This window comes from Heterodontus francisci, chromosome 5, assembly GCF_036365525.1.
Source record: "Heterodontus francisci isolate sHetFra1 chromosome 5, sHetFra1.hap1, whole genome shotgun sequence".
NCBI lineage: Eukaryota > Metazoa > Chordata > Chondrichthyes > Heterodontiformes > Heterodontidae > Heterodontus > Heterodontus francisci.
The window spans coordinates 23,533,287-23,545,592 of record NC_090375.1 but is presented as its reverse complement, the minus strand read 5'-3'; the positions used below and the strand labels follow the sequence as shown (position 1 = coordinate 23,545,592).

The following is a 12,306-nucleotide window of genomic DNA, read 5'->3' as shown; positions in this document are numbered from 1 at the left end:
TCGCCGCAGGATTCCTAGACTCTGACCTGCTCTTGTAACCACGGTATTTATATGGCTACTCCAGTTCAGTTTCTGGTCAATGGTAGCTCCTAGGACCTTGATAGTGGGAGATTCAGCGATGGTAAGGCCATTGAATGTCAAGGGGAGATGGTTAGATTCTCTCTTGTTGGAGATGGTAATTGCCTGGCGCAAATGTTACTTGCCACTTATCAGCCCAAGCCATGATATTGTCCAGGTCTTGCTGCATTTCTACAAGGACTGCTTCAGTATTTGAGTTGCTGCGAATGGTGAACATTGTGCAATCAGCGAATATCCCCACTTCTGACCTTATGATTGAAGGAAGGTCATTGATGAAGCAGCTAAAGATGGTTGGGGCCAGGACACTACCCTGAGGAGCTCCTGCAGTGATGTCCTGGAGCTCAAATGATTGGCTTCCAACAACCACAACCATCTTTCTCTACGCTAGTTATGACTCCAGCCAGCGGAGGGTTTTCCCCCCGATTCCCATTGACTCCAGTTTTGCTAGAGCTCCTTGATGCCATACTCGGTCAAATGCTGCCCTAATGTCAAGGGCAGTCACTCTCACCTCACCTCTTGAGTTCAGCTCTTTTGTCCATGTTTGAACCAAGGCTGTTACGAAGTAATTGGCCAGGTTGGACTTGTCCTGCTTTGTGTACAGGACATACCTGGGCAATTTTCCACATTGCCGGGTAGATGCCAGTGTTGTAGCTCTGCTGGAATAGCTTGGCAAGGGGTGCGGCAAGTTCTGAAGCACAGGTCTTCAGTACTATTGCCAGAATATAGTCAGGACCCATAGCCTTTGCAGTATCCAGTGCCTTCAGTCATTTCTAATGCTGGGGACTTCAGGAGGGGGACGAGATGGATCATCAACTTGGCACTTCTGGCTGAAGATTGCTGCAAATGCTTCTGCCTTATCCTTTGCACTGATGTGCTGTGCTCCCCCATCATTGAGCATGGGGATATCTGTGGAGCCACCTCCTCTAGTTAGTCGTTTAATTGTCCACCATCATACACGACTGGATGTGGCAGGACTGCAGAGCTTAGATCTGATCCGTTGGTTATGGGATCGCTTAGCTCTGTCTATTGCATGCTGCTTATGCAGTTTGACATGCAAGTAGGCCTGGGTTGTAGCTTCACCAGGTTGACACCTCATTTTGAGGTATGCCTGGTGCTGCTCCTGGCATGCCCTCCTGCACCCTTTATTGAACTCGGGTTGGTTTCCTGGCTGAATGGTAATGGTAGAGTGGGGGATATGCCGGGCCATGAGGTTACAGATTGTGGATGAGTACAATTCTGTTGCTGCTGATGGCCCACAGCACCTCATGGATGCCCAGTTTTGCATTGCTAGATCTGTTCGAAATCTATCCCATTTAGCACGGTGATAGTGCCACACAACACGATAGACGGTATCCTCAAAGTGAAGGCGGGACTTGAAGGAAATCAGTATTAGTAAGAAAGTTGTATTGGAGAAATTAATGGGGCTGAAGGTTGTTAAGTTCCCAGGACCTGATATTCTACATCCAAGAGTGTTGAAAGAGGTAGCTCTGGAGATATTGGATGCATTGATCATCTTCTAAAATGCTACAGATTTTGGAGTCGTTCCTGCAGATTGGAAGGTTGCAAATGTCACCCCACTATTTAAGAAGGGAGGGAGAGAGAAAACAGGGAATTACAGACCTGTTAGCCTTACATCAGTCGTTGGGAAAATGCTAGAATCTATTACAAAGGATGTGATAAATTGACACTTGGATACTAATGATCTGATTGGGCATAGTCAACATAGATTTATGAATGGGAAATAATGTTTGACGAACCTGTTGGAAATTTTTTTGAATATGTTACTAACAGAATTGATAAAGGGGTGTCATTGGAAGTGGTAAACTTGGATTTTCAGAAGGCTTTTGATAAAGTTCCCCAAAGGAGATTGGTTAGCAAAATTAAACACATGGGATAGGAGGTAATGTACTGGCATGGATTAAGGATTAGTTAACAGGCAGAAAGCAGAGTGTCATTCTCGTGTTGGCAGGCTGTGACTAGTGGGGAACTGCAGGGACCAGTGCTTGGGCCCCAGCTGTTCACAATATATATCAATGATTTGGATGTGGAGACCAAATATTGTATTGCCAAGTTCGCGGATGACACAAAACTAGGTGGAAATGTGTTGCGAGGAAGATGCAAAGCAGCTTCAAGGGCTTTGGACAGACAGTGAATGGTCAAGAACGTGGCAGATGGAATAAAATGTGGAAAAATGCAAGGGATCCACTTTGGTAGGAGGAATAGATGTGCAGAGTAATTCTTAAATGTTAAGAGATTAGAAATTAGATGTACAAAAGGGACTTGGGTGTCCTTATCAATAAGTCACTGAAAGCTAACATGCAGGTGCAGCAAGCAATTAAGAAGGCTAATGGCATGTTATACTTAAATCTTCTTGCGATAAAGGCTAAGAGTAGTGAAGTCTTGCTTCAATTGAGCAGAAGCTTGATTAGACCGCACCTGGAGTACTGTGTGCAGTTTTGAGCTCAGCTATGGGGCCTTGTCCAATCTACACCTTCTCCTTTGTTATCGCTTGCCCCACCCCACTTTCTTATAACCTGTGACATTTTTAATATTTGTCAGTTCCGAAGAAGGGTCACTGACCCGAAGCGTTAACTCTGCTTCTCTTTCCACAGATGCTGCCAGATCTGCTGAGTGGTTCCAGCATTTCTTGTTTTTATTTCAGATTTCCAGCATCCGCAGTATTTTGCTTTTATGTTTAAAGCAGAGATTGACAGATTTCTAAATACAAATGACATAAGGGGATAGTGTGGGAAAAAGGCAATGAAGTGGATGATTATCCATGGTGGTATTGAATGGCGGGGTAGGCTCAATAGGCTAAATGGCCTACTCCTGCTTCCATGTTCATGATAAAGTCATCAATTAATCCTATCTCGTTGCACAATACCATGTCGTGTATAGCTTGCTCTCTGGTTGGCTCCAGAACGTGCTGTTCCAAGAAAGAATCCAGAAAATTTCTGTGAACTCATCTACGATACCTTTGGCCATCTGATGTTTCCAGTCTATATGTGGTTAAAATCCCCCATGGTTATCGCGGTACCTTTCTGACAAGCTCCCATTATTTCTTTTATACCTCGTCCTACCGTGTGTTACTGCTAGCGGGCCTGTACATCACTCCCACAAGTGACTTCTTGTCATCCTGACCCAAACCGCTTCTACATCCTGGTTTCCTGAACTTGGGTCATCCGTCTCCATTGTGCTGTTAGCATCATTAACTAACAGAAGATGGAGGAAGAAAAGCCAGCTAAGAGTAGTCAAGACAGGAGACAATTTCGGGGTTCATCAGCTAAAGATTCAAGATGTTGTGCAGTTGGAAGTAAGCAGTCTTGGTGACGGAAAGGAGATTAGAAGTTCAAAGTTGAGCAAAATAGTAATAGTCTTGGTTAGCCAGAGAAAGTGTCCAAGGAAGGGGAGCAACGGACTATGCAGTGGGGACTGAAGATCAATTATAGTGCAAAACTTAAAGGCTAATGTTAATGTCATACCTTTGCATCTCACTTTGGGTATCCTGCGGAGTAAATGAAACCACAACTTCCAATTCTTCTCCAGGCCGAATGAAAAGATTTTCTGGCTTTGCGGAAAAACAGCTTGATTCTGCAGTCTAAAATAAATTTTAAGGGGAAATTGAAATATAAAGAATCAAAATTTCCAAGTTCAAGTTTTCAGGACTGAAGTATGTGGATAAATTTATTTTTATAGTTCCCGATCTACGAATGATCAGATAATTTTAATTTGCATAAAAAAAAGAGACAATGTTGAACAATTGCATGCAAATTATTCCTTACCAATGCAATCCATCTGCTTAAGAATGAGGTTGTGGAGCATGGAGAACAGCTCGCGGATAGGAAAAATACACTATATCATTCCATTCAACCTAGATTTCACCATACATGTTCAGCAGATATTTCCAATTTTTTGTTTTCCATTCAAAATTTACCTACCAATCATAACCAAATTTCAGAAAAATCATCAGAATATATAATGGGAAGCCAGCTAAGCTTCACAATGTTGAAATCAGCCAGGTACTATTTTGTACTTGGCTGGCATTGAAAATACGCATGTATTACGACCGAGGTGGAAGGTGTGCACTGTCTTTGCTAGTTCCACTTCTTCACAGGTTGCAACATATACATAACCGTTCATTCAGTGATATGGTCAATCGTAGACCATTTTTATCCCAGAATAAAATACGCCAATCAGGTTTCTTAAATAAAGAACAAAGTTATCAGTTTATTACAAAGCAAGACAAAACCAGTAACAAAGCAAAGCATCAACAGTGCAATATGAAAGTTCCCTTTTACCTTAGCCCCACACACACAAAAGTTAACTGAAAAAGAGAGATTTTCTCTTGAGCTCTGTTACAAAAAAAGACAAAAAGAAAACACTTTGGCCAAATACTTGCTAATTCTTGAAGAAAAAGAGAGACGATACGGCAAGATGTCAGGTGTTTCTTTTTGGTTTGACGTCCCAAATATGCGAGGACGACTGCCACTGCTATCGTTCTAGAACAGTTCTTCTCAGGCAACGCTGAAGATCAGTTTGGCAGGCTTTCCAGGAGAAATGTGACAACAGGGGTTTCTAGCAGGCTTTTCAGGAGAAATGCAGCATCAGTTTCTCTATTTCTTCCACTTGATACTCAGGAAGTTGATGGAAGAGGGTAGTGATAGTGACTGCTCTCAGCTGGTTTTCTCCAACTGCCTTCAAAACAATTCACACCCTAACATACTGTCCAAAGCGAAACCAAAAATAATATCTCAAGAGTCAAGCCTCCTGACCTCTATAAATCTTAACCCATCACTTCTCTGTAAACATCTCCCCAAGTCAAAAAGCCCCTCCTGGGTATCTATCTAAAGACAGGTGACTTCCAGTAAATGTTGTTTTCAAACAAGATCTCTCTGTCCGTTCAACAACCCTAGTGAAAAAAAAACACATCCATGGCTCCTTTTCAGTTTTCCCAAATAAAACCATAATTCTAAAATACATGCGTCCTCAAAAAAATACTTAAATATAGAAGCAGTCATAACACTTCTATTCTTGGAGGAATGAAACACCATTTTCAAATGTGTTCCATTACTAAGAATGGGAAAAAAAGATGACAAATATTTTAAAACACATTTTCACACTCATTGATTCACTCTTTAGCTGTAGTGAATAGAGTTCTGCTTTGTACCATCTTTGCACTTAGATAACTCAAAGCAAAGTGAAATCCTAGACAAAGCATCCGCAATTACATTATTTTTTCCCCCCCAATGTGGATAATCTTTAAATAAGGGTGTAATAGTAAACTCCATCGGAATAGTCTAGCATTCTGGTTTTTGAATTTTTCCACAAAGGCTAGCAGATTATGATCTGTATATACCAGAGTGTGTCTGTATTCGCGGTGGACATAAACCTTAAAATGCTTAAGAGCTAGTAATAAGCCTAGGGTTTCTTTTTCCACATTTGAATATCTTTTTTGCTGTCCATCTAGCTTTTTGGAAAAGTACCCCACTGGCCTTTCTATGCCCGATTTATCATCTGGTAACAGGACTCCACCAATCCCCAGGTCACTCGTGTCAATTGCTACCTTGACGGGCTTAGTGAAATTTAGACCAGCCAACACTGGTTCATTAATCAAAATGCCATTCAGCCTCTCAAAAGATGCTTAGTACTCCCCTGAACACTAGCTTGGTTTTCTTTTTTTGTAGCCAATCTGTCAGTAGAGCAGCTATCATACTAAAATTTGGTACAAACTTGTGGTAGAAACCACACATCCCAAAACGCTCAAGGTTTCTCGCTTAGTCCTGGGGTAGCGAACTCCACCAATGCTTGTACTTTCGCTGTTCTTGGCAATACTTGTCCTTGCCCTACTATATGCCCGAGGTAGGTTACTCTTCTTTTGCAAGTTCACTTTTGGCAAGGTTCATCACTAAATCAACCCATTGAAATTTTCTAAACAAAGCTTCTGGCTGTTCCAAGTGGTCCTTCTAAGTGTTACTGTATACCAGCACACCGTCAAGGTAAACAACAGAGTTAGTAACACAGGCTACTACTTGGTTCATTAGTCTCTGAAAAGTGGCTGGGGCATTTTTTAGCACGAATGGCATCACTCGGCATTGGAAAAGACAGTCTTGTGCGACAAAGGCAGATATTTCTTTAGCTCAGGGGGTCAAAGGAACCTGCCAGTATCCCTTTAACAAATCTATTTTGTAAGAAACGTGGCACTGCCCACTGTCAATACAGTCTTCCAGGCGAGGAATTGGGTACGAGTCTGCCTTTGTTACTGCATTAACCTTTCTGTTTATTGTTACGACACAACCGCTGAAGACAAAGCCGCCAATCAAAATATATGATTCTGATTGCGGTGGGAGCAACGCACTGTCAATTCAGTCACGTCACTCCACAGACTGCACAACATAACAATTTAACCTTTCCGAATTAAAGAAAGCCACAGTCAAATTGAACAATCTATTGATCCCCGAATGAGGCAAACCAAACCAAGTATCTTTAGATAACAAATTAACTGTTTCTCAGAAGAACTAAAAAAACTTCATTATTACTAAGATAAACCAATATCTAAAAATAGAAATAACCACAGAGCCACAGCAAAGTCCTTGCAGATTTATGTTCCCGACGACGTGGAATCTTCCACTGTGGAAATGTCCAAGGTTGCCTGAAGTCCTCTGATTCAAAGTCCACTCGCAATTCTCCAGGTTATGAGAAGCCTTGCCCTGCTTCTGTTTTCGGTAAAAGTCCTATGCAGTCTACCAACACCCTACTAAAAGGTTCCCCAAAAACTGGTATGGGAATTAGAGGTGCCGGTGTTATGGCAGGTTGCGGTTTTCCCACAATCTGGCACATTTTACAAAACTGCACCATGTCCTTGGAAATGCCTGCAAAAATGTCACCTTATACATGATTGGGTCTTCCAGATCCCCACATGTCCGGCTATAGGAATTTCATGTGCTATTCTTAATATTTCCCAGCAATACTCGGAACCGTACCACTATCTGGTGAACAATTGTCCATTCTTAGTCCGCAGGTCTGTGAGGAGGTCTCCACTTCATCAGAATCCCATTTTTAACTCCCTTTGCCTCAGCTTCAGTTCGAGCAGACTGTGCCACTTAAACTCTGGAATGGCTTGCTAAGGCTTGATTAGAGAGGACTTGAACATTTCCTTCGGATTATCCAAATCCCCAAAGCAAGTTTCAAATATTCCACTATCTGACAGTGGTGCCAACTTTACCGCCGACAATGGAATTTGTTTAGCCATTGCTTGGTTCACTATACATGAAAGGAAAAATTTTTGGAACCTTTTCCTGCAACTGTTGTCTCTAACTTCACTTGGTTTTTCTGTGACCCCTGGAGAAGCTACCACCTTCGCTGCAGCCAAAACACTTGCCAGGAATAGGTCAACTCCGTCTACAGGAAAACTATGGACAACTCCTACAGTTTCCATTCCAAACATTAGGTCACACTCTAGGTACACCTGATACAAAGGTATGGGTTTATACTCCCCACCAATACCATTCACTAAAACCCTGGCATTCAGTGTGCTCGCTGGTGGAAAAGTTACGCCATTGCCCAGCAGGAGAGTTTGGGTTGCTCCTGTATCCCTAAATATAACTACAGGTTTACCTGCCTCACTTGAGGGATAATGAGTTACTTTTCCTTCTGACAAGAACGCCCTCACTCTCAGGTATCTTGTTCACATCACCCGCACTCTCAGCTTTTTGTTTTTACATGGACTAACAAATGCAGTCAGAGCTACAGCCTGATCTGTTGTACTTTCGGTCAGGGCCTTTCATCTTCATTGGCCTTGTTTACCATAATAAGTCCCATGGGTTTACCCTACAACCTCCAGCATTCTGCACGAAGGTGTCCCACGTTGTGGCAATGTTAACACTTAGGCTTGCGGACCTCACCTCCACCCTCAGCATCTTCCTTTCTGGCCTGAGGAGATCATCCTGGGGCGTTCCCAGCTGTCCCTTCTTGTTCCTGACTACTTGCCTTCCTTTCACCCTCCCACATTCTATCCTTCTTGGGTTTCTGAGAGTGACAGAAAAAGCTTGTAATCATGAGCGATTTCCGCTGTCTGGCTGTTGGAACTTTCTACTAATGCCAACAGGTCGGCCAAATCTTTTAGTCTAACCTTGGTTAAATTACTCAGGGATACAACCTCCTTTCTCAGAAAGGTCATAGCAACTAACCAAGACATTTTGATAGGGTAGACTTAATTGCACAAGAAACCTGTTTTTTTAAAAAAAACTTTTCTCATCTGTTCTATTATTACCCCACTTACAACTGCATGTCGTCGGGTTATCTTGCAGAGTCCCAATTATATGTTATGACTGAGGTGGGTGAAGGGAGCACTGTCTTTGCTAGTTCCACTTCTCCACAGGTCACAACATATATTTAAATGTTTACCTAGTTTACGATACGGTCAATCACAGACTCTACTCTTAATCCCAGAATAAAATACACCAACCAGGTTTCTTTAATAAACAAAATCAGTTTATTATAAAACACGACATAACCAGTAACGAAGCAAAGCACCAAGTGAAATCTGTAAGTTCCCTTTTACCTTACACACACAATAACCGGAAAAAGAGATTTTCTCTTTCGAGCTCTGTTACAAAACAGAAAACTTTGGCCAAATACATGCTAATTCTCGAAGGAAAAAAAAAAGAAATGGAAAGATGTCAGCTGTCCCTTTGTGGTTTGACATCCCAAATTCGCATAGACGGCTGTCACTGGGATCTTTCTAGAACAGTTCTTTTCAGGTGAGGTTGAATTTGGCAGGCTTTCCAGGAGAAATGCAGCGTCAGTTTCTCTATTTCTTACACTAGATTCTCAGGAAGTTCTCAAAAAGATGCAAGAGGGTGCTGATAGTGGCTGCTCTCTTGGCTAGTTTTCTCCAACTGCCTTCAAAACAGTTCATACCCCAACATACTGCCCAAAGTGAAATTAGAAACAATATCTCAAGAGTCAAGCCTCCTGACCCCTATAAATCTTGAAATGTCACTTCTCAGTAAACATCTCCCCAAGTCCAAAAGCCCATGCTGGGTATCTACCTGAAGACAGGTGACTTCTAGTAAATGCTGTTTCTAAACAAGACCTCTCAGTGTCCTTTCAAAGACCCCAGTGGAAAAAAATCATGGAATCCTTTTCAGTTTTCCCAATTAAAACAATGTCCATAATTCTAAAATAAAAGTCATTTGGTAGTGCAGAGTATTGCTGAAAATTGAGACATTTTTTCGACAAAATATCTCTATTTTCAGCAATACTCAAAATCTAAAATAAGAGGCCTCAAAAAAAACTTATAAAAATATAGAAGCACCATCACAACACAGGTTAATGTTTGTACCCCTAATTAGCATCCAGAAGTAGAAATCAAAGAGTTGACACAGGCAAGTTGCCTCCTGCTGTGCTACAAAATTATATGATTCTAATAAGGATCGAAGTTGCTTGCGAAGCAGCCAATTAGGGACTAGGCCAATAGCTGAGATCAATTCAACAGGTAGAGAAAATGCAAAAATTGTAGCACAAAGCAAATGAAACAACATTATAGGTATACAAAAAGCACAAGGCACGAACTTAAAGAGAAACGCCAACATTTTTCATTTAAGGGTGTGGCATAGGCAAGTACAAAAAGGATACTTTGCAGTAAAAGTACTACATATATTCAAATTCCAAAACATCACAGCATGCATTGTTGTTTGACATTGTCTCATTCTTAAAGTTGAAAAGGGATGATGGTTTCAAATTTAATCCTATGTAATATAATAACCTTCTGCCACAGATTTAGTTCCACTGGTGACAGGATCGAAATTGCTTAGAAGTTCCATAAAGAATTTGACAGAGAAATAGTTGTAGGGCAAAATATGGGAAGTAATTTTTCTTGAAGTATTTTTATTTGCAAGAAGTATATTCTATTCTCTTTTAACCAAAAGCATTAATTTTTCATCTCAATCAACAGTGGCTACGGCAATTCCCTTAGTGTCAATCGTGTGCCAGCATCATCACTATATTGGCCCCATTGACTGCAATAGAGTTGCAAATTCAGACTAGCCACAGAACCAGGAAAATTAGCTTCTAGTTGAAAAAGCAGCATAGAGCATTAATTTGAGCAGCTGAATACCCACTACTCGTCTGAATGGGTACAGACTCAAAAACACTCAAACTCACCACCATACGGGCTAGAGCAGTTTGCTCGATTAACGCAGCCCACAACACCCCTTTCACCCCCACTACTAGATGCCAATCTAACCCGCACCATCACTGGTGCACTCTGGCTCTAACAGGATTCACAGCAGCATCTTACTACTGAGCAATCTTTACCCCCCGAGAAAGGCAAGAGCAGTAATATTGCAAGAACACTATCATCGTCAATTTCTTTCCTAAGTTGCACACTATCCTGATTTGCACATTTATTGTTGTTCCTTCATTTTTCTGTGCCAACAACCTGGAATTCCTGATCTGAGACCATCACAGGACATTTAGTACCAGAAGGACTGCAGTCATTAAGAAGTCCCACCACCATCTCAATCTAACTACGGATGTACAATAAATACAAAGTTGGGCAGCATCGTCAACATCCAGAAAACAAATTAAATGCAAGCTTAATGTCACACATGCAATGGCAATGCATTTTTTTTTGAAGTGAGGTCAGCATGATATTTGGAAACCGAAGTAACAAACAGCTGTCCTCTTACTTTTTGCCACCTTATTTGCTGCTTAGATGATTATAGAGGACTTCAGAGCACTACATAAGGTTACATAAAACAAAACTTAGAGAAAAGTGGTGTGAATGACATCTGTAAAGGGATTCATGAAGTAGTTTTGCAAGGTGACTGCTAACTCACCTGAATCTTGAGCTGTGCAGCAATATTTCCTGCATTTTTTAGAGGTAGGATTTGTTTAGCTGTCATACCAGGCTTAGTACACATTACGAGAGTCTAAACGTAAAAACAATGAAAACCTTAGGGCACATGCAACAGGTTGCATTAACAGAAGGCACTTGTCTTTAGTTACAGTACTTTTAGAAAATGTTAACATGGCTAAGTTTAACAATACAGCAGAGGCGTTCACAACAAATGTCTGGTCTTCAAAACCTTTGAATTGTACCTGGCCTTTATATACAGCAGATGCTGATAACCTACATTAAGAATGACACACTGACAGTCTCTTCCACGCACAGGTTTACAGATAACTTGAATTTTTGGCAGTATAAAACAGTCTTACGTACCTCACCATCTTGACTTTCATAGCTCAGATGCAAAAGTCAGGGCTTGTGCAACTCAAGCAGTGGAAACCTTCAAGACAGATGGTGCCTGAACCCAAGCCAACTGCTACTATAATTTGGCTACCTGACCTAAATGCTCAGCCACTGTTTGAACTGAACCTCATGCTGGTATTGCTAATGGCCCTTGACATCACATCTCAGTTGATCCATTTGCTAATACAGAAAATTACTTCAGTCCATATATCTGGTGTACAAAAAAAAATTACATCTCACAACATATCAGCACTTGGATTTTCACTTTCGTTGCCCCATGCCAAAAATTTATATTTGTGTACAGAGAGATGGGCAGATGTGAAAAATGAACCAGGAAATTACATTTTTTGTTGATGTGCTTTAGTGTTACACCAGATATCTACCCACAAGGCTGTCAGGAAACCCAAGAACAAATTCTTTGATGTCTGCAAGTACTTGTATCAGCATACCTGCATGTCTTTTGGAGCATGTATTCTGGCAGTTCCAACTCTGGCACAGAGTGGTACACTGTTAATAACATGGCTGGGGCCAGGACTGTCAACCTCAATATCAACTCTTGCTGAGTAGTCCTCTGCTGCTCCTAAAGGATCTGAAATAAAAGGTCATGGCATTTATGTTCATAATACAGTTTAAAGTTAAAGATTTCTAACATAAAGCAAAGGCCATTATGATTTGACAGAAGATTAAAAAATAGGGAAAGCCTATTGTGTTAAGGCTGATCTAGTCTGTGCCAGCTATCTGAAATTCATTTAATCCCATTTCCTCACTACCATTTCATTGTTTAGTTACTGGCCATATAACAGTGAACATGGATTCTGTATAAACTACTGGATTAGAATATTCCATGTCTTAATAATCCTCTGCATTAAAAATAACTCATTTCATTGCTCTTTTCATGCCCTCTAAACATATACGCAACGGTTATGAATTACTAATGAGGAGAAAAATAGTACCCTCATTTTCCTCAACAAAGT

At 41.1% G+C, this 12,306-nt stretch overlaps 1 protein-coding gene across 3 annotated transcripts in view; it reads right to left on the bottom strand.

Moving 5' to 3' along the window:
* cep192 (centrosomal protein 192) overlaps positions 1-12,306 on the bottom strand; it is a 239,969-nt gene that overhangs the window by 87,327 nt on the left and 140,336 nt on the right. For all 3 annotated transcript variants that reach the window (XM_068031195.1, XM_068031194.1, XM_068031193.1), the window contains exons 26-28: positions 11,782-11,921; positions 10,920-11,012; positions 3,561-3,676 (exon numbers count right to left, since the gene is read on the bottom strand). In XM_068031195.1, coding sequence (XP_067887296.1) covers positions 3,561-3,676; positions 10,920-11,012; positions 11,782-11,921 — 349 coding nt within the window. The remainder of the gene's footprint in view (positions 1-3,560; positions 3,677-10,919; positions 11,013-11,781; positions 11,922-12,306) is intronic.